Genomic DNA, 21,962 nt, shown 5'->3' with positions numbered 1-21,962 from the left:
GTACCGGGAACCGAACTCACGACCTTGCGCTTGCCAGGCAGGCGCTTTTGCCGCTGAGCTAAATCCCCAGCCCCACCAGCTCTTAGATTTCAACTTTGCTACCTGCAGCGTATTTTATTGGGCACATATCTCCAGAATGTTATGATTTGGACAAGGCGAGTGAGTGTATATTTACTGTGAGATGCCTTAAATTTGTTGTTTTAAATCCTTACAAGGCAGATAGAATTGCTCACATCTTTGGGAAAAGTAAATTTAAATTAAACTTCAGAGATTCTTAAATAGCTAAACCAAGCTCAAGGCTAGAGTTTTCAAATGCAGGTCAGATCAACTCCAAACTGTCTTCTTTCCATTACACCATGTAGAATTTTGAATTAAGATCTTCCTGTAGCGTGAATTTATCTGCCAGTATTTCATGAATTGTAGCAGATACACTGGCGAGATGGTTTAAATCAGACTTGATGATTTACTTTTTCTGAGACTATGGAGTGGTACTTTATGCTGATAGATTTTTTTTCTCAGATTCAGGGTTTAAGAAAGGGCTTAAAGGGCTAGGGATATAGCTCAACTGCACAGCACTTGCCTGGCAAGCGCAAGGTCCTGTGTTCAATTCCCAGTACAGAAAGAAAGAAAGAAAGAAAGAAAGAAAGAAAGAAAGAAAGAAAGAAAAAGAAAAAGGGCTTAAAATTTGGTTTCAGATTTGGTTCAGGCTTCTTTTCAAGCTGTTAGTGAATTCTACCTGAAGCCTCATTTCTCCATCATTGTGTGTAGATTGACTACATTTTCAAATTTATAAATAGAGAAAATGACAATGCCCAGTTTGCAAAGTTGTGTGAAATTTAAATGAAGTGATGTACATAAAGACACCCACCACCATTATTATGTGCTCATGTTGGTAGCATTGGAAGGAGTTAATGGTAATTTCTTGCCAAAACATTTTCCTGTATAAACCAAAAGCACTTTTAAATCAGAATTACAACAGGAGTTCCATGTTCTGGGTATTGATTTTGCTAGGCACTTTACAAATACTTCTCCATTACTATATTTATAACATTACATACTAATTGCTCATTTACTTATTTATTTACTTCCTTGAAGGCAGGAACCCTTCCTCTCATACTTCTGGCATTTAACATAATGGTGTCTGGTCCATCAAAGGAACTGATTCATGTTAGGGAACTTAGATTGGCCTTTGTTCCTTTGTATTTCTTTTCCTCTGATAAGCTCACTTCAGTTGTGGGAAGGACCTGTTTAGGTGAAACATTATGCCATCATCATTAAACTTGGCTCATAACTTGCTTTAAAATATGGTAACTAAATAAATTTGAGGTTACTCTAGCTTGACAACAGATGATTCTGAATGTTAGTCTTTTGCTGTTTAAAAAAGCAAATTTTGGGGATGAAAAGAATATATCAAGAATTTGAAGAGTGTGTCAAGTAAAATTTACTTTGTATCTGTGATTTAAAAGGATAAGGTATCCTACTCAAAGAAGTAAACATTTTTCAGTACTTTAGTTTCATATACACATATTACATCCAAGTTATCCTTAGGGATGTAGTAAATTAAAAGAGCCTATCAGAATTACATATTATACAGCTTGATAATATTTTTTAAATTTTACGTTATGTATTTTGCAGAGTCTTATTTCTGCATCTTAAAAATTCCTGTTTGACTTCCCCAGTTAATGAAGCTTCGAAAGCATATTTTGAAAAAGGCAAAGACAAAAATATTAACTTGTTTTTCTGTTATAGTCTAAAATTCTATTTTTATGAAGCAAATCATAAAATACATGTGGTAGATTAAAAAAGAAGAATGATGAGGAAATCAGGGTGAAGGAAAATTAAGGAAATAAAAGTATAAATTCAGGGGTAAGGTTCATCATTCTTTAAAAAAAGTTTTCAGTGAGGTCCTATGTTCTTTATATACAGAGGCTACAATTAGGCACTCATTTTCCTAGCAGTGTTAAAAAGAGAATCCAAGGAATTATTAGATTCAGTGTCCATAAAACAGAGGCAAACCCATCACACAGCGGACAGAGAATATTATTAGTTCATTGTCATAATAAAGAATTTGCCTCAGAGCAGACAGAAATATTCTAATAATTGTGTTGGGGTTTTTTTTGTTGTTGTTTTTGGTTTTTGGTTTTTTTTGTCTCCCTACTTTGCTTCTTGGTCGTGAGATCTTTAATAAATAATGTGTTAGCAGAATCTCTGTATGCAGGAAAAGGGGGGTAGAGAGAAGAGGCTTAGAAAGCATGGAGTGGAATGCTGCCTGGCTGTGTCATACATTCACAAGATGTCCTTGAAGATGGAGCGCAGAACAGAGATCAGGGAAATTTTGGCAGCTGCAGTTGGGAAAATAATGGCTGTTGTGTGATTGGGCAGATCCTGAAAGGAGGCTCCTGCTCAAACCATGTAATTAAGAAAAGTGGGAGCTTTTGTCCAAGTGCAGAACGTTCATAATATCAGAGTTTGTCAGCAGGAGCTTTTAGAACGGATCAGTACTTTTCACTCCCTGATCCAGAGAATGGTTTTCTTATAAATCATCTTCTCTCCTAGCTGTCCTCATGAAGGTTGCTGCCAGGTGATAAGACAGACTTAAGATTGGAACCTTGCTAATTCACAGTGATTCAGAGAAAAGGAGCCCGAACCAGAGACTATTTTGTGAAATGTGATTTTTATTCATTTGGGCTTATATGTGTCCTCTAATGTAGGAGTAAACAGAGTGTGGCCACGGAGAGATCCTATCCTGCAGGATGACCCTCGGGAGGAGAAAATCGTTTTTAATACTGTGGCTCCAAACCGGTGTGAAGGACTTGACATTTTCTTTTTTTTAAGTAATTTCCTTTCAGATTGTAAAATTGTCATAGTCTCACTGTAAAAGTTGGAAAATAATGATGGAGACAAGTATAATAATCACCTATAATCCTACCATTTATTGTTAACATTTTTATTTTTTCCTCCTACTTTATATATGTTTATATAATTGAGATAATCAGTCTTTTATTTTACTTCTTTTTATACATTGTGCACAGTTTCTTATGTTATAAAAACCCGTTATAAACATAATTTTAACAATTGAAAATATTGTATCAGAAAACTACACAGTAAGTTATTTAACCATCAGCCACTCCTGTCAGGCACTTTTCATCTACAGAATTTTGGGTTCTTTTCTGAGTTTCAGAATAGATCTTTGGGCCCAAGAATAGGAACATATAATACAGAAAGGTTATACCAGTTTATTTCCACTGATAACAAGAAAGACCATTTCATTGCACTTAAAGCTTGACAATTGCAAATCTTGAAGTACTCTCTTCTGTGTAAACATATTGCTTACAAATAATTCAAGGACACACTTTTGCCAACCCAGATCTGAGTTCTCACAAACACTTGTGTGGTGGAATTTACTTTTATTCCTGCCTATTCTACCTTCTCAAAAAATTTCCAGGGGGAATTTTGTTCAGCCTGCTTTTAGAGGTATTTTGAGGGTTAAAATTCTCTAATATTTTTTTCTAAAAAAAAAAAAAAAAAAAAAAAATGAAAACCAAAGAAAGAAAGGCAGGGAAAGGGAAGGGGAAAACTTGCAGAGTTTCAAATGTGATAACGTAATTTTCAAATTTAAAAATTACCTACCAGATGATGTTCAGGATCTTTTCACTAATGGATGTATAGATAGACTCTGAGGATGTGTCAATTGTCTATGGTTATAATTTCCCACGGTTACTTATATATACAGTGACGTGCTGAGACCTGTTTTATTTCACTCAACAGTTTTAGCTTCAGAATGCCCCAAATATCCCCTCTCTTTTGAATTGCACAATTGGAAGAGCTATTGGTATTACACAATTCCTCTTAAAAAAGAGAAGGTTGCTTGACACAGACTAGGTATGGTACTAACTCCCTCTACTGCCCTTAACTCTCCTCCTTGTCCTCACCCCAGCTGTGTTAAGAAAACAAGTATACATGAAATAGATTTCTGAAAATTTTAATGAGTGTACATGTAAAACTTAAATTTAGAGACATGTTTGCATTTTTCAGCTAAATCTCAAAGAGTTTGCTTACACTCTGAGCTACTAGCCAGGCATTTTGTAACTATACAATACTTATGTTTACATGAATTGCGCCATTGGTTGCTGCTTATGCATTTAATCAGAAGATAAATCTGACTTAATCAGTCTGTGGGCAGTTTTTCAAATGATTCATTAACTACTCTTTGTATGGAAGATGAAGATAATATATTTACTATCAGAACTGATTCCCATCCCAGCAGGTAGCCATAGCTTATCATTAGACATTTTGATTATTTTATCCACATTAAATGTTCAGGGGTCACAGGAGGTGGAATGGAAGGGTTTGATTTCCAGTTAGACCTGATATTTCTGCAGGAAGCCTGGCTTGCCTATGAAATTCTATTTAAATTAAAATGAAAGTATTTGTCTTTTTTGAATATGATTTTATAAGAAAGCATATTGACACTTTGAGATTATTTTTGTTTACTGGCCATTTTGGAAAGAGGACTGAATTATAGGGTAAGAAAAGATTCACTCATCTTTACAAGGCACTGGGTTATCAAGCTGCCCCTCAGTTCTGGACAGTTTATGGGGAAGTCTGTTAAACCAACCAGGAAGCCAGGTGTGATGGCATGTGCCTGTAATCTCAGTACTCTGGGAGGCTTAAAGCAGGATGATTGAAAGTTAGAGCCTAGCCTGAGCAACTTAATGACTTAGCAAGACCCTATCTCAAAATTAAAAACATTAAAAATGGTTTAGGGATATAGTTCAAAGCGAAAGCCCTAGGTTCAATCCCCAGTAACCCAAAAATCAAAAACAAACAAACAAAAAACCAACCTCAGAGTTTTACTGTTTTACCAGGACTGCACCAAGACAGACACGCCAGCTAATCATTTTAGGACCAAACCAAAACTCTGAAAAACACTGTAAGGTGTAAAGGAGGCCAGTATTTATTTAGGAGAGAAAATTCACACGATATATCATGGGAAGAAGACTAAAAACTTGGATTTGTGTGAATTTGAGAATAATGCCTAAGAGAAATTAAATTTTGATTATGCTTTTCATATCCGTGCTGGCCCTGCTATTTTAAGTATTAATGCCTCTTGTTCTCTCTAGTGACTGCTGATTTTTTAAAAGCTCCAACTACCTCCACTGAGAATACTTTTGGCATGCCTGGGGTTCATCTCCAGTGAAGAAAATGCCATTTCAAAGGAGGTATGCCTCAAGCTTCCCTCCTTTTTACAAACAGCCATTTGTTTAGGACTGAGGCATTTAGGCTGGGAACAGGACTGTCAGTTCAGTATCAGAATGGCATGGAAGTAATCTGAGCATGTCTGATGTGTGTGCTTTGGGCCAGGAGAAGGGCATCATTAGAACAACTCCAGAGGTAGATGCTAAAAGTCAAGGGTGTGTATAGTTGATTTTAGTGAAGTTTTTGCTTATTGCCTTCCTCTGCCATCCTCCCAGCTTGAACCCTGTATGAGTAGGACCAAGTTATTTTTGTTTCCCTCGTAGATCAATGCCTGGGCCCGTAACTGCGTTCAGTAAGCTTGTGTTGAGTTGTATACACTTGTTTTAAGGAGATGCTGAAAATTTATTATCACCTAACTTCCTAGAGTAAATAGATTTTTTAGGTTATTTGTGTATCTGCCCAAAGGTATTATTAAGCTCTCAGAGTGTTTTCCGTGGTTAATATTAATTTTTTTGACTAGAAGTTTCTAGTTACCTGCCAAAAGAATGCACAGAAACTTTATATGAATGGTTTGGGGACTGGAGTGTGGTCTTCAGCCAGGATCCCCTGCTGGTGGTCTTGGTCAGTCATTACCTGTACTTCAGCTGGAGTGGTGGCATTCCCTAGTTCCCTTTTCCTAGGTGATCAGATCATCCACCTCAGCCCCTCCTCTTGGTCACTCTTACTAACGTGTTTCTTTCAAAGCTAAACCATAATGGGGAAAGTGTTGCATTTAGGGAAAAAAATGAACCTGAAAGGACTGCAGCAAGTTAAGCCTTTTGCAAAAAAGAAGGAGGGGCTGGGGATTTTATGATTCAATGAAAGAAACTTTAAAGAAATATGAAACTGGGAGGCTAGGTGGACATTTTTAGTCTCTTTCAAGGAGCAAGAAGACAAGTGAGGAATTATTCCTAAAAATAATGTCTGTCTTCAAGAACACAGAGCGTGCTGTGTAATTTTCTAACTTTGGGGATTTGTTTGTAGGCTTTTAAAAGGCATGTGAGCTACAACAGTCAGGGCTACTCCACCAGTCAAATATACTGCGTATCAGAATTCTATAAGGGTTAAGTGGGAAATGCTGCAAAGAAAATTAGGACTTTTATTTTTGTTCTCATGAATAATTTAAATCTATTTCTTTAATGGTTTGATTCAGTGACTGCCCTTGGTAAACATTATTCTTCATGCTCTTGGGAGCACTTGTTCTATTACATAAAGGTTGGGTTTATGTATAAATTTTCAAAACTCCTTCCAACATGGTAAATGAAAACACCTTTAAATATTATTAAACATTTAATAAGATGCATATGTGTCTCAGTTGTACACACCTGAGACATGTTAGCAGTCCATTCGATCCTTTCTAGTTTCTGGGATTGCTGACATTTAAAGGAGTTTGAAAGTGAAAGAGGAGAGTATTTGGGAAAGAAGCGTTATATTCGTGTGACCTTCAGTGGTTCTTTCCTCCTGACTCTTTCGTATAAATTCAACAATAAAACCACACCTCTCCCAGAAAACCACCTGAACTAGAAGCTAAGAACTGCTAAAGGCATGTGCAGGGTATATGATGGCCTTCACTAGGCTCTTGAATAATGAATGAGGGTAGTGAGTTTTACATCAGGACAGGCTCCTGTAATGTAAAGTTGTTTCCCATCGTATCTCCTGCTTATAGAAAAAGGCCTGACAATTGGTAGTGTCTTTGTTAGTTTTCTCTTGTTGCTGAGGCAAAATACCTGATGCCCAAGATTAAGGAAGAAACAGTTTTTTTAACTCACTTTTTATAGAGGTTTCAGTCTGTAATCAGCTGGCTCCAGGGCAGGGTGGCATGGCACAGGGGCAATCCTTCAAGGCCTCAGAAGACAGAGAAAGCAACAAGAGTAAAAGTAGGGGAACAAGTCTCTTTTCTTCCCTTATATTGTAAGCAGGCTACTCCCCAGCATAGTTGTAGCACTCACACAATCTCCATGCCCTCCTCTTACACAGGATGAGGATGTTTACAAAATAAGCTGGCCTGCTGCTAAGTCACTTAGATAAACTTCTAAACTTCTCAAGTTGACACAATGTAGCAACCATTACAGGTAGATTCTGGATAAAGGAACTGTGGAATGAAAGACAGTCTTTGCATGTCCAATACTCGCTGACTCCCTCAAACAACCCTGTGAAATACAAGCCAATAAAGTAATAATATCATCCCCATTTTATATATAATAAAAAAGAATAGAACAGATAAACAACCAGACACTTACTAAACACTTATTCTATGCCAGCCATACATTTAGATATTACTTCAATTGCAGATTTAAAAAAGATTTTATTGTGGTAAAACACATATAGGATTAAATTTATCACCTTATTTTAGTGTACAAGTCAGTCTATCACCCATTAAACGGTAACTCTCTATTCCTCCCACCCGTCAGGCCCAGGATCCACAAGTCTATATTTTGTCTGTGTTTCAAATTCATTCAAACAGAAGGGTTCAACCTTTCTGTCAAGGCTGACATGGTGTCCTTAGAGAACTTATGGAATGCATTGGCCCTTTCTCCCCTGAAAATCTAACCTATTTTCTCAGATTGAAAGCCCAAAATTAATCTTTCCCATTTAAGCCTGTGACATTTTTGAAGGAAATTCTATGATTAACACTCTTTTTAGTTCTTGATAAAAAATTTTAGATCCCTTGCTCATCACTTATCCACGGTTTACCCTACTCCTAATACCAAGGGGGTGATAACTGTTAAGCACAGTGTCCATCACTGTGGGGATTCCAGGGCTCCATCTCAGTTGATCTCACAGACCCAGACCTAACTATAGTGAAAATAAACACTTTTTATATGACATGGGATGTCCAGGAGGTTTTTACAGGTGCCGTTGGTGAATATAAAGACCCTAGATTGTGGTGAGCAGGTGCCATGAAGAGCAGAGACAGTTGCCTCCACCCCCCATACCATGAGAAAGAGGGTGGCATAGCCTCTGCTCCTTACCTCCCTTCTGCAGAGATAAAAGACCCTGGTGATGATCTGGCAGCTGTGCGTCTGAGGCTTTCCCTCTTGCTTTTGTTGTACATTTCACAGAAAAGAGTGATGGGAGGGGTGAGGTTAATGTGTTGAGTGTGAGTAATTAGTCATTCAAACCATCGACATTTGCAATGACAGGATTTGAGTGCCTACGTTATTGTGCACTGCTCTAATAGTTTATCCCTGAAATTTTCTGCCTGTATAATGTTTCTTAAAATATATCATGGGAACATAAAAGATTTAATATAGTGCTTTGTATAACGATTAGAGTTTGAAATCAACTGAAACCTCCTCAGTGCTCTATCCTGAATTCTGACTGCGATTCTGTCACGTAACTGATACTCAGAAGAGGGAAGGAGAGCAAGTCAGGGATTTGGAACCTGGTCAGCTGCAAAGTCGGCTGTGAGACCCACACAAGATGTTTTGTTAAAGTACGTGTGCACATTTGAGGAACTGATATATTTATTTACAATGAAAACTGGGCTACGAGAATACTGCAGACATTATCCTAAGGAAGTAAGTGTTCCGCTCTTGCCAAGCCAGCCTCTGTGCTGTTGGAGGATGTGCTCCTTACCAACAAGCATTTTCTGGACCTCTGGTCTGTTCCCATGGAAAGAACACAAGTGTCCTTTTCTTTACGCCTGTCTTGTAACCTTAAAATGCTATAGTTTCGTGTTCGTGCATTCAACATCTTTACCTCTTAGCAGCTTCTCTTATTTTCCAGGTTATATTTTAAAATCCTCTTGATTCATTAACATGTCAGTTGATGCTGACCTTTACATATTTGATTGTTCATGTTAGCCTGTGTTGCATCCTGGGATGTATTATTAAGACCAATGAGGGATCTTATTACATATTGTATATTAACACATTTACAAATGTTTCTCACCATTCAGACTGTACAGTTTTATTGAACACATTTTCTCTGTGTCTATATTTATTTTCATCAGTTCTCTCTGGATACACAGAAGAGTAACTGTGTAGTGTCTGTGCGGAGCAAATTGAACTCCATCTCTATTACATAAGAATGACATGACCTAACTTACAGTTGTGGTCTCTTGAAGTAGTTCAGTTGGGGACATTGCAGCTTGTGGCTTTCTCAAAGGTTTGAGCCCAGTTGGGATTGCCTAATCTATTAATAGGGCTCAACTCCAAGAATCAACATAAATTAGAAGTCCACATAGGATATAAAGAGATCTAGAAAGCCAACAGGGACACTGAAACTACTTTGCTGTGGCCTTGATACTTCCTAAGCCTTTCTGGAGCAGATAAATCTGTAAGATATTCACATGGGCAAGCTCAAGCTTTCACCAAATGTCTGTGGCATAAGCATCCAGTGAACAAAAGATAAACTTGACTGCCAGGTGACCTTGAGCAGATTTTTGTTGTTGTTTTTTATCTTTTGAGACAGGGTCTCGCTATGCAGTTCAGGCTGGCCTTGAGCTCACTTTGTAGCCCAGGCTAGTCTCGAACTCACGAAGATCCTCCTGCCTCAGCCTCCCAAGTGCTGGAATTCGTGTGCCACCATGCCCGGCTACCTTGAACAGTTTTGATCCCACAGAATCTCAGCATGCTTAGATGTGATGTACATCTTTTTACGTATTCCATCTTCTCTCATTAATACCAAAAATTTGCCTCAGTGCAGGATATTTTCTAGGTTTCTGTGGAGTAGCTAGAATGGTGCTAAGCAAGAAGGAGATTCCTTAGACTGTGGGACTGGTTTTGTTGCTGGAGTTGAGGGTGTTGCCATAAAATCAAAATACAATAGTTGGGTAGATGGGAGATTTTTCCAACCAGGTCTCCTAGAATAATAAATTCTGATTTTCAAGTTTCTTACTGAGTTGGCATTACTTGCTGTTTGTTGCCACCTACCTCAGTGAAGCAGTGAGATGACACAGCCAAAGAAGGCACTGCACAGGCCCAGGAGGCCCAATGGTTAGGCTGAGCAGAAATCTGCCTTCAGGCCAGGAGTAGTACTGAAGTCGGTAACATCATCCCCATTAACAGGCCCCACCCTCAAACCCACCATCTCCCCATTCTTTTCCTGGACCTTTGCCTTGAGGACAGTGCAGCTGGATAGGCTTTGCTGGGTGCAGTTTCTATCAGTGCTGAGGAGAGCTTGAGTTAAGATTCTTCTCAGAAGCTTTTTGCTTTCTCCTTGCTGTCTGGACCAGCCTTCTGGAATCCTACAGTTGACCTGAAGCCAAGAAGAAAAGTCTGGTGATGTAAGAAGTGGAGCCACTTAAGTTACTTACATGATGGTAAAGAACCTTAGACACTCCTCACCCTCCTCAATTTGCTTTATTTCCCTGGCTCTTCTCCAGACTTCATGTTTTTCTTTTGGTTTCATTTCCCATTTGTGACCATCAAAAGAGGAAACACGGTAGCACTCACCTATGTGGGGCATGATGAAAAGTAGTAGTTATGATGCTTCTAGGCACTTTGTGTTGTAGACATTTAATATGTATAAGCGCCCATCCTGAAGGTAATGCCTCGTGGCAAGGTTTTTTCTAGTTTTGCAGAAGAAGAAACTGAGGCTCAGAGTATTGAAATTACCTCCCTGAAATCACACTGCTAATTAGTGGTAGGACTAGAATTTTAAGACAGTTTTTTTTTTCCACTGAAAAATGTATTTCTTTTTTACTATACCAGTCTGCTTCCAATGAAGAAATAAGCAAAAACAAAATTTAAAAGGTGTTGATGTACATTGATGAGGATGTGGATCAACTAGAACTTTCATTTCCTGCTGGTGGGAGTAAAAATTGATACAACCACTTTGAAAAACTTTTGGTAGTGTCTACACAGCTGAGCATACATATACCCTATGATTCAAAACAAATCTCAAACAGAAATGTGTGTGTATATGCACCAAAAGTCATGTGCAGAGTGTTCATAGCAGCAGTATCTGTAATAGCTCAAAACTAGGTACAATTGAGATGTTGAAAAGAGAAATAAAATGCAGTATTTCCATACAGTAGAATTCTCTATACCAGTGAAGAACAGTCTCCTTGCTACATGTAACAACATAGATGACACTTCAGACATGTGAGAAAAACACAGAAGAGTATATATGCTATGAGTCCATGTATATCAAGTTCAAAAATAAAGTGAAACTATGGATTGGAAGTCAGAATAGTGGTTATTTGGTGGGGCACAGGATGTGTAAATGGCAAAGGAGGGAGCAAGAGGAAATTTTCTGTGGTGTTAGTCACGTTCTGTGCCACGTTCCGAAAAGTGGTTACCCAGGTGTGAGGTGTATTCATGTTATAAACATTTTTTGATATATTTTACTAGATGTATGTTATAGTCAATAAAAAGGCTTATCCCCCCAAAATTTTTCTGAGTAGCCAAATGGTATTTATGGAAGGTACAATTTATCAGCTATCTGCCACACCGTGGTTTCCTAGTCTATAAGATGTAGAGAATTTATACTATGTAGATTATGCCCCATTGCCGTCTTATGAGGAGTCATTAAGAAAAGTTAAATCAGGTGATCAGAGTAACTTGAATAAACATACAATTGTGGTTATGTTATCACTGTACGTAGGTCATGTCACTGGATCTTTCTCACCATTTTGCAAAAAGCAAGTCGTATTGTTCCCATTTTTCAAATGAGGAAAACTGAGGAGCCTAGAGTTTATATTTCTTGCCAGATGCCACACAGCTGCTGAAGGACAGAGCACAATTTCATTTCCAGGGAGCTGATCAGTTTCAGAGGAGACAGAATCCCTGTCATAGTAGATAAGTAGGGGACAATAACAAGGCAAGATGGAAAGGTGGGCCTGATGGGCTGCATTTGGGGCCAGGGAACCTGGGTATAGGCCCAGATTTTGCCCCACTCTGTGGTGATGAAGAAAGTTACTGGACTTCATCTCAAACATGAGAGCATTAAACTAGATTTTATTCCCTTAAGGGCCTTCTGGCTCTGCAGTTTAGTGATTTTCCATTTTTGTCATCCCATACAGGGTATCTTTATGAGATGACTCTATGAGCTTAAACCCATTTTCCAATTAAAATCCTACTCTAGCATTATCTTCTTGGTATTTTTCCTGAATCCTCCTATCCTGTATGCAAGAGGAATGGCTCCCCTTCTCCATCCCTGTTGTCCTCCTACCATTTGTTCACCTGTATCCTAGGTAGACAAGAACCTCCCTAAAGATAAGGACTCTTACTCATTTTTTTTATTTTTTGCAACCTGCCTGGGACCCTTCACACATGCTAGAAAATCTTTAATTAAATGTATAAATACAGAGAAGGTCCTTTTGGAGTCATGTGCAAGAGGACGGACTGCCTTGGGTTGTGCTGGACCTAAGGTGGAAGAGCTGGAGAACGCTTTTGTGCTTTGCTCTATTAGAGATCTAGGAGAAAAAGTAACAGAATGGGTGGGTTACAAATCACGAAATGACACTGCAGTTCCCCAGCATGTACTTATGAAATCAGAAGTTTGATCAGTGTTTAAGTATCAGTGAAAATCTAAACCCTTCCCATGTGGAACAGCTCCACTTAATTTAATGTCATTTTACATTATGAGATAGTTAATAAACAGGTACTGTATTTGATCTTGTGAGTATAGCCCTCTATATTTAGCTTTTTCAGCTTTAATGGAACTATAATTTTAATCATGATTATTACTTTACATTTTAATTATAATTTGGTGTGGCTTAAGTATACATTTCTGAGAGTGATTGTGTAATGAAAACAGGAATTAGCTTTTCATTAACAAAATAATGGGAGAGTTCCCACTGCATTCTAGTCTGTGTTCAAAATCTAAGGGCTGGCCTAAAAATAGCAAGGGGAGTTTAACATTTTAGTTAAAAACATGCTTCTAAATTGGCTGTGTTCACAACCCAGTCTCTTTTTCTCCATCTTGCTTCATCTTGTTCCTTTTCTTTTCAAAAAATAAAATAAAATCTTGCAAGAGAATTTGTATCTTTGAGATTTCAAAAGAATTCTTTGTAATATTTTTTTAATTTAGATAATTAGCACCATGGAGCCTCAGGTGTCAAATGGCCCGACATCCAATACAAGCAATGGACCCTCCAGCAACAACAGAAACTGTCCTTCTCCCATGCAGACAGGGGCAGCCACAGACGACAGCAAAACCAACCTCATCGTCAACTATTTACCCCAAAATATGACCCAAGAGGAATTCAGGAGTCTCTTTGGTAGCATTGGTGAAATAGAATCCTGCAAACTCGTGAGAGACAAAATTACAGGTATGCTCTTCTTCAATATTCTAGGCATGGTATTCACAGCTGTGTTGTTCCGTTGGCTATGTGGACCTGGGCAGAAATGCATATACATAATTATTCACCAGAGTGTCTGCATCATGCACCCCACATGCAAGCATGTCATGACGCAAACTCACACCATATACATCTGTGTACACCACATAAACCCATACTGTAGACTGGTAGGACTAGGAAGCAGATGAAGATTTTGGAGCTTCTCCACCTTTATGTGAAAGGATCCTCTGGTTTGATCCTCTTTTATTGTTAATGAGCCATCTGCTTCCTTTGCTCTGTAGTTCCCATTTCTACCCTCTGCCCTCCCTGTATTCCACACTAGTTTTTATTCATTTCTTTCCCTCCCAAACATTTGGTGTATATGTATCCAGTTTTCTTTCATGTGCTGAGACAAGTACTTTAAGTACTTTAAAGGGGGCCAGGATGGGCTTGTGGAAGGATGATACAACTGCTTATTGTCCCTGGAAAGAAACAGGCCCTAAGGGTAGCAGGGTATTCTGAAATATAACTACTCTGCAGTAGAAGGGAAATGCTTAATGAAGATCTGCTTGTGAGATATTTTTTATGGTTTATTTTGAAGATACTCTTTGAGAAGATAGGGGCTTTTTCTTAATAGTGAAATATTTCTACATAGAACTACGTTAGTTGTAATTTTTACATTCTGATTTTTTTCCAAATTGACATTTGTTCATTGAGGCCATAATGTTTGCCACCCAATAATACTGTAATTCTCTGGGGAGAAATTTCTCTGTAAGCTTACAGAAAAAGAAAATATTTTCTTAGAAAACCATTGGTTTACACCATGAGGTCAGTGAAGCTGCTGCTGTCTGTTACTCTGCCCCTAAAATTATTCACCTCAACTCTGAGCACTTGTCAGTTGAGAGTGTTGACTTTTGTTTCCCTTTCCTCGGATAATTTAGCTGACAAGGACCTGGCCGAAGTCTCTCAGAAGCTGTATGATTAAAATAAGGAGATACATCCCCTTGATCTTTAAATCAGATGCTACAGTGTCTGTGTGTGCATACAGATATATACATTCTCCCATTCTCATAATTCACATGTGAATTTGTCCCTTATAAGTTAAGCACTTTGCAACATCATAAAACTGAAATAATATTGCTGCTTTCTATAATGTGGATCGTGCAACCATAAACACAATTTCCTCATTGTAAAATTGGACAATACTTCAAGGATGTGTTATAAGGATGAAACGAGAGACTGGTTGTATAGCATTTAGCACAATGCCCATTGGATGGAAGTCTTTCAGTAAATGGAGGATGTCATTATTAGAGATACAACTGGCATGCCTTAAGGAAAGTACCAGAACAGAAAAATATTAAGGTTTCCAAATAGGACTAGGCTTTATGATCTTATCCCAGAGCAGTGATCATTTATACTTTAACAGAATTGCCTATAGTTTTAGAAAGCTCTTGTTTAGATTCCTGAATGAGCTTTATATAATATAATGATAATTCCAACCAAATTAAAACCAGTTAACCATATTATTCTTCCTCCCACTCCTATATAGAAAGCATATTTTTGGTTTGGTCTTACCTTCTAAATAGGGAGTCTGCCAGCTATTCCGTGAATATTATTAATCACCTTTTCAGAAGAATTCCCTTAGAATGGTAGTGAGATTTTTGAGAAGTACTGATTCATGGTGTTGTTCCTTGTTTTCTAAAGACACATGTTTAAACAAGCAGATTCCTTTACTGAAAGAATGCTAATTTGGTAGTTCACCGAGTGGATTTGAAAAGGAGTGACAGCTTCGGAGACAGCCTTTAATTTGGTATACAAAACCAAAATTGTCAACTTTGGTTTGTTTAGCACCCTCTCCAGCACAAGCAGAGACATACAGTAGCATCTGAGCTTAAAGAATAAGCTTATGGGTTGAAAGCAGAAATACAATTCACGCATAAATTTATAATTATGCAGTTTTTTAATTCATGCAAAAATTTTTTCTTACTTGTAGAGAACTTATGGGAATGAGGCAGAGAAATACAGAGAGATTAGAGATATTTGCCCTCATTTGGTAGCAGTGTTTAATAAAAGTAGAACTTGTGGTTGTAAAGAGTGCTTATTAAATTCTTCATTTACACTACCTAATTAATTCTAGCATTTTAAATTAACAGTGAAACTGGTCCCTGCTGTGCCATTCCATAGATGAAGCATATTTCCTCCATCCACCCGTTGTTCAGGTTTAATTGGCTATGCTAAAAGTCAGAGAGGGAGAGAAAGAGGGAGAGAGGGCAGTGAGGAGATGGGAAGGCAGGGGAATCGCTCTAGCAGAAGAGAAGAAACCTACACCCCAATCGCTCTAGCATAGCCTCTGAGGTATGCTTTGGCAGTTAAGTCATAACACAGGATGGGAGAGGTGAGGTATCACATTAGGCAAGTGGAGAGGCTGAGCTGATGGTTCAGAAGTCAGGGTAAATTACATCATAGGTATTTTTGTTGCCCTGATTTTTAACATCCCTGCCCCCTCCCCCCGTTCCCTCCAACACCTCCTACAGATCTCAATGCATCTCAATTCCGTGAAGTTTACAAAGAGTTCTAAATATCTAGTGGGAGGACTGGGGGGGTGGGAAGTGGCAAGGAGATAAGAATTCAAGATTAAGATTTTCCAGTCCTCGGGCCACTCCCTAAATCGGTATAGTGGATTCCTTTAGAAGGTTCTAGTTTCTATAAATTCAGATCCCTTGAGAGGAAGTGATGCTGTTGCCTTAACAGCAGGCTGGACTTACTCCTGGCTTTGGGTTACTGATGACTTCTCCATTTGAGAATACATAGAAGAAATTTGGGCATGGACTTAAGCGATGTGGTCCTGAGGAAATGCACGCCACCACTTAGCAAGCACTTATTCTGTGCTAGATATTTGCTCATCACTGGACGTATCGTATTTCATTCAACACAGAACCTTTATTTTCTTACATGAGAAAACTGAATCTAAGTGAGGCTAAGTAACTTCTCCGGCAGAACAGTTACTAGCAGTTGGTAGAGCTTAGAGTTCGTTACTAGTTTTCAAAGGCATGATTTTATTCCAAAGCATACATAAGGTGAAGACTCGTACTTAAACCTACACCCCATAACCCAGTGCAACATGTATTTCTCTGAATAGAAGTTTCGGGCCATCCTGTGCAGAATCGGCCTAATGCACCACGGCTTTATCAAGACTCCTGTACATGAAGGGAAACAAAGATAACAATATTGGTCATCCACTGGGGATATAACTCAGCCTGCATTTTCCTTCACGGTAGAGCCAAATTTGCTTAAAGCACCAAGTTTAAGATTGCCTTAACAGTGCTTTTGGGCACCTCTGATATTTAAGTCATGTCTTCTCAAGAGACCTTTGATTTTCGTTTGCCAATTAGAAAAAGACTCTTATCAGAGTAATCGAGGTGTAAGGAAGAGAAAAACACATATCTCAAGTTGCTTTTGTGTGTAGCCGTGGGCACAGGATGGCATTGGAAGCCAACTGCATTGTTTTTCTCCTTCATCTACCTGCAGCCTCTACTGATGGAGAAAAAAGGAACTGGCACATGGCCCACACTATTCATGCCACCTGAAAACTCAGGCAAAGAAGCCCAAACCCCTCCTAGACATTATATTATTTCCATGAACTTAAGATAATTGGTATAGGTCTTATGTTTTGTTTTGTTGCTATTTGCTTTTGGTTTTGTTTTGTAAGCATTATTCGCCTTGCTGGGTCCAAATTTCCATATGATTGTTAATTTAGGGGAGAAACTATACAAGCTGGCTAGGATAGAACTAATCCTGGTGGCTCAGGCTATGTCTTAAAGCCAGCAGAGCCAGAATGCTAAACTGCATATTTATAACTGCCCCACTCCAAAAAGAATTTTAAAAAGAAAAAGAAGAAGAAAAATCCCTAGAAAGAAAGAAGTCAATGTCAGACAGTTTTGATCTGCCCATTCACATTTTGTGATTATTTGCATCACAATGATAAAAAGAAATGAAGCACATATTTTCACTTGATGTCTCTCTCTATGTTTCAGGCACTGTAGTTTTCAAGAGTAGTTTTCTATCCAGTTCAGGCAAGTGAGAGCTCTGAGGGGAGATTTTGAAGACAGGACGGTCTAAACTGTACATTCATTACAATACTGACTATATGAAGAGACCAGTATATAGACAGGCAGTAATTGCTGCGGGTGATTGGACAAGGTAGGGCCCTCAATAGCTGGAAATATAGAGAAAGGTTAGAAAGGTAGATTTAGGATTTAAAAAGAGGAAAGAAGGGTAATGAAATGGGCTAAAATTCCAGTTGAAGAACAAAACATTTTTTTTATTCCTCTGTGCTTGGGTCAAAGGAAGTAGAGCTGGAACATGTATCTTGGGAAGCAGGAGTCTAATGAAACAACATTGCAAATTAAATAAAGCATGCCAAAAAATAATGTTGGTTAGAGTTGTACCGGGTGAACAGAGAATTCTTAAACACCACTCATATTTTTAATCCCATTTCTTTGGTTTTCTTTTTCCTTGAAAACACATGTCTTTGGCTTAATTAATTTTATCATTTAGCAGAAAAAAACAGAACAAGGGAAAAAGATAAACTCTCCGCTACTGTGGACATGTGGGTGAATACTTGGCCACTGCCTTTGCGTCAGGGTTTTCATCTCTAATTAAAGGAATCAATTCAGTTTTGATGTGGTGCATGGGTAAATTCTGTTCTTAGATTTGTGAAAGTGCTAATAATCCTGCATATCTCTCTCAGTAAGTCAGGTGGACCGTAGACCATAGTGATGAGAAAAATCTATTAGTTTCCAGGCCAGGATGTCTGACACAGAGTACAAACCTATTGGGTGTAAGGGGGAGAGGAAAGGAGGATGGTCCTGGGTTGTTTTATGTTACCTCCTGTGCTTTCAAGGAACTGGACTTACAGGAACACTATGGAAATTTGATTACTTCTGAGATAACCGTATAAATAATAAATGATTCTGAAAATCCTAAAATATGACAGTGCTTTGAAGTTATTCTTGAAATGTGTAGTCAGCCATAAGCTGAGTGTATTAGCATAATTTCTTACTGCACACAGCAAAGGCAAGAATAATAGCAGTGGCTTCATATGTTTTTGTGTATCTCAACATGTGTTCTGGGGACTATATTAAATGACTTAATTATAATATATCATTTAAATGTTAAATCCGGTTTCTTGGAAAATTATAAGAACAACCAATGTTTGGGAAGGGGGTTCTAGCTCAGTACTAGAGTGCCAGGCATGTGAAAAGTTCTGGGTTTGACCCCCATCCCCACAAAAGAGAAAACAGTAGCCAGTGCTTAATGAGCAGTTACTCTGTGCTGAGCACTGTGCTAAGATCAGTAGGCGGAGTCTCATGTAATCCTCAAGAGTGCCTTTTTACAGATAAAGAAATTAAGTAACTTGCACAAGGCAACTTAGCTTCCAAGTATGAGAGTTAAGACTTGAACCCAGTGCTAACTAATTGTGAGTTAAGCAACGTAAACTTTATGTCTGATAGTTTCTTCTAAAATACTAAGCTGATTCCTTTCCCTGTAGAAACCAATTCAGCTAGTATACCTAGGGAATGAAAACTTTTAGCACAGGAAAACATAATTAGAGCCCCAAACCCTTTGTCTTGGAAAATAGCACTCTATGTGTTAAAAAAAATAAAATATTTTAGTTATGCAGGTAACTGTTTACCTGAACAAGGAAGATAGACTTGGAGTAGTTTTTCACTTCTGGTTTTCTCCCTTCTTGAATACCTTTCACTGTATTTACCTTGTCTTTATTTTACAAGCACCATATTGAAATGAATGCTGCCTTAGATTTAAGCATAGTTAAAACCCAGCCACAATTAGCCATATCCAGAAAATCCTAAGATATTATTTAGCTAAATAAGCATTTCTTCCATACACATCGGAGGAGTGTTTGTTAGTGATGGGAAAAGTACAGAAAATAGTAGCATTTATCAACATACTTTGCTCTGATTTGAAATATGTGCTAGCATAGTGTGATGTATCTCCTGAATTCAGAGGAAAATTGGGCAGATTTGCATTCATCATTTTATTTATCACTTTACTGTAGTCATACATATTCCATAAGGAAAAATAAAAAGTTTTGATTTGTTGACTTGAGAGGGGAGGTTGGTTGTTGCTGGAGATGAATGGAAAATTTCTAGGTATGGAGATTTGGCAGCCTAATAAGGTTACAAAATAGGCAATAGGGGTCTGCTTTATTAAAGGGAACTTGAAGAACATCAGAACATTAAGTGCAGACAGTAAACCATGTAATCATTGTGCTTCTTATATACCTATCAAGGGCAATCAGGGACCTTCCATTCTTCCTAATTAGGACTTGGCAGTTGAGTGGAGCTGTGAGGTTTAAGGTTTGTGCAAGTACATTATGCATCTTTCGACACAATTTTTCCCCAGGATGGCTGTAGTGAGGATTACAGACCAGGTATGGTTTCATTTTGCCTCCTGGCTATCTTCCCCTTCATCTTCTCTTCCAAAGCAGACTGTTCTGCCCTGCTTCCGAACTCGGATAATCGTAGGAAAGTATTCTCACATCCCAGGAGAGATGTCTCAAAGGATTTTTACCTAGGATGTGAATCAGGTCTGGGTATTTTAAGGATTTTCTATTTCTGTGCTTTAGCTGACTGTTTGGTTCGTAAGACCAATTCCCTATTCACCAAACTTCCTCTCCCTTCCCTAACGCTCTCTCCCTCCCTCCTTCTCTCTCTCTCTTCTTCTGCTTCTGCCTCTCTCTCTCTCTCTCTCTCTCTCTCTCTCTCTCTCTCTCTCTCTCTCTCCACATACTCACTCCCCCCCCCTTCTTTGTAGAATGCCATGGTTGATTGAGACTAGGAACTATGCAGGAAGGTAATGTCAAACTGAAATTTCCACACATTATCTAAAAATGTAATTCATCAGCTTTGGGGTAGGAGAAAAGTGCTTTTTGAAATGTGTTAATGGGAAATTCATTTTTTTCTTGTATTCTGAAAGGTGTGGTACTGGTGATTTCTTTTATCACTCTACCCCCCTGCCCCCACCCTCATTCTGCATTTTTCTTGCTGCTCTCCAATGATGAACTCTGTATATGCTTTTATTCTTTATAAAAACTGAAGATCTTTAAGTTGCCTTTTCGTTTTTGCTGCAGTGCCAGAATGAGCTTTGATGGGAGGAGATATCTCTATTTTGGAGAAAAGATAAAATTTAGATAGAGACCATATATTTGTATAAGGCTTTTAAATTTCTAAAATATTTTCAATCAACCAATAGTATTCATTTAATGTCTGCTCTCTCTCTCTCTGATGAAATAAATGTTATTCTCTTTCTTTCTCTCTCCTAAATTCTGTATCAGGATTTGCAGGGAAACCAGAAAAGATAACACATAGTTTGTGCTCACATTTTGCTACAGAGGCAGTGAGTAAAGGAAGCCATGAGAAATGATAGAGCCCTCCATCAGCCCACAAATCTGAAAGGGACACCTTTGCTGTTTTGTACGAGTGTTTTGTTTTGTTTTTCACCAAGGACTGATCTCATCTTTCCTGACCATAACTATTAATGTCATTGGAAAGACAGCACAAAAGGATGCAAAGCAATATCATGAGATTTGAGATTTGATGGAATGCCTACTATGTCTCAGCTGCATTATTAGTGATATGATCTCATTGAAGCTCTATATTTTGTATGAGCAGTAAAAATTATTAGCCCATTTTGCAGATGAGGAAGCCAAGCCCATAATTAGTCAGCTGGTAAAGTGACTCTTTAACTACAAAGCCTATAATCTTTCTATTATCTTACCACTCCGCCTGTATGGAATGAAAATTAAGACAGCATCAGCTATGAGCATTCAAAGGAGAAAAAGACGACAGTGGACTGGGGTTCTCAGAGCTAGTGTCTAAGAAGAGTGAGCTTTGAATTGGGCTATGAACTTAGCAAAAATTAGATTGTCGACCAGTCCATGCTGAGGAAACAGCTGACCAAGCTATAGAAACATTGTTAAAGAGCATGCATTGTGTCCCCCTCCAAATTTACATGTTGAGGTCCACACTCCCAATATAACTGTGTTTGGAAATGGGGCCTTTATAGAAGTAATGAAGGTTAAATGAGGTTATAATCATAGGATTCAGTAAGAGTACTGCCTATATAAGAGAGAAGAGCACTGTCTTTCTACTTGTACACATCGAGCAAGAAGGCAGCCATCTCAAAGTCTGAAAGAGAGCATTTACCAGGACCCAATCATGCCAGCACCCTCATCTCAGGCCTTCAGCCTTCAGAACTATGAGGAAATGAATTTCTGCTGTTTAAGTTATACAGTCCAGAATATTTTGTTATTGACAACTCACACTGACTGATACAGACTTTATAAAGGAATAATGAATAGAACAGCCAGGAAAATAACAATATCTTAGGGAGGTAATGTAACATATCTAAAGTCACAGCTAATAAGTAGTAGAGTCTGTGTTCCTCCTGCTTTACTAATAAATAACAGTAC

General features: G+C 38.3%; 1 protein-coding gene across 7 annotated transcripts in view; it reads left to right on the top strand.

The window, feature by feature from the left end:
* Elavl4 (ELAV like neuron-specific RNA binding protein 4) overlaps window positions 1-21,962 on the top strand; it is a 148,148-nt gene that overhangs the window by 83,481 nt on the left and 42,705 nt on the right. For 6 of the 7 annotated variants that reach the window (XM_005398617.2, XM_005398618.2, XM_005398615.2 and 3 more), the window contains exon 2: window positions 13,219-13,459. In XM_005398617.2, coding sequence (XP_005398674.1) covers window positions 13,231-13,459 — 229 coding nt within the window. In that variant the 5' untranslated portion in view covers window positions 13,219-13,230. Of the gene's footprint in view, window positions 1-10,417; window positions 10,505-13,218; window positions 13,460-21,962 lie in introns of all 7 variants that reach the window. The other variant, XM_005398616.1, reaches the window with a different exon arrangement.

The sequence above is a fragment of the Chinchilla lanigera genome, unplaced genomic scaffold, assembly GCF_000276665.1.
Source record: "Chinchilla lanigera isolate Chin_1 unplaced genomic scaffold, ChiLan1.0 scaffold00063, whole genome shotgun sequence".
NCBI lineage: Eukaryota > Metazoa > Chordata > Mammalia > Rodentia > Chinchillidae > Chinchilla > Chinchilla lanigera.
Note: the sequence above shows the minus strand (reverse complement) of the source record. Positions and strands in the feature narration are given on the sequence as shown.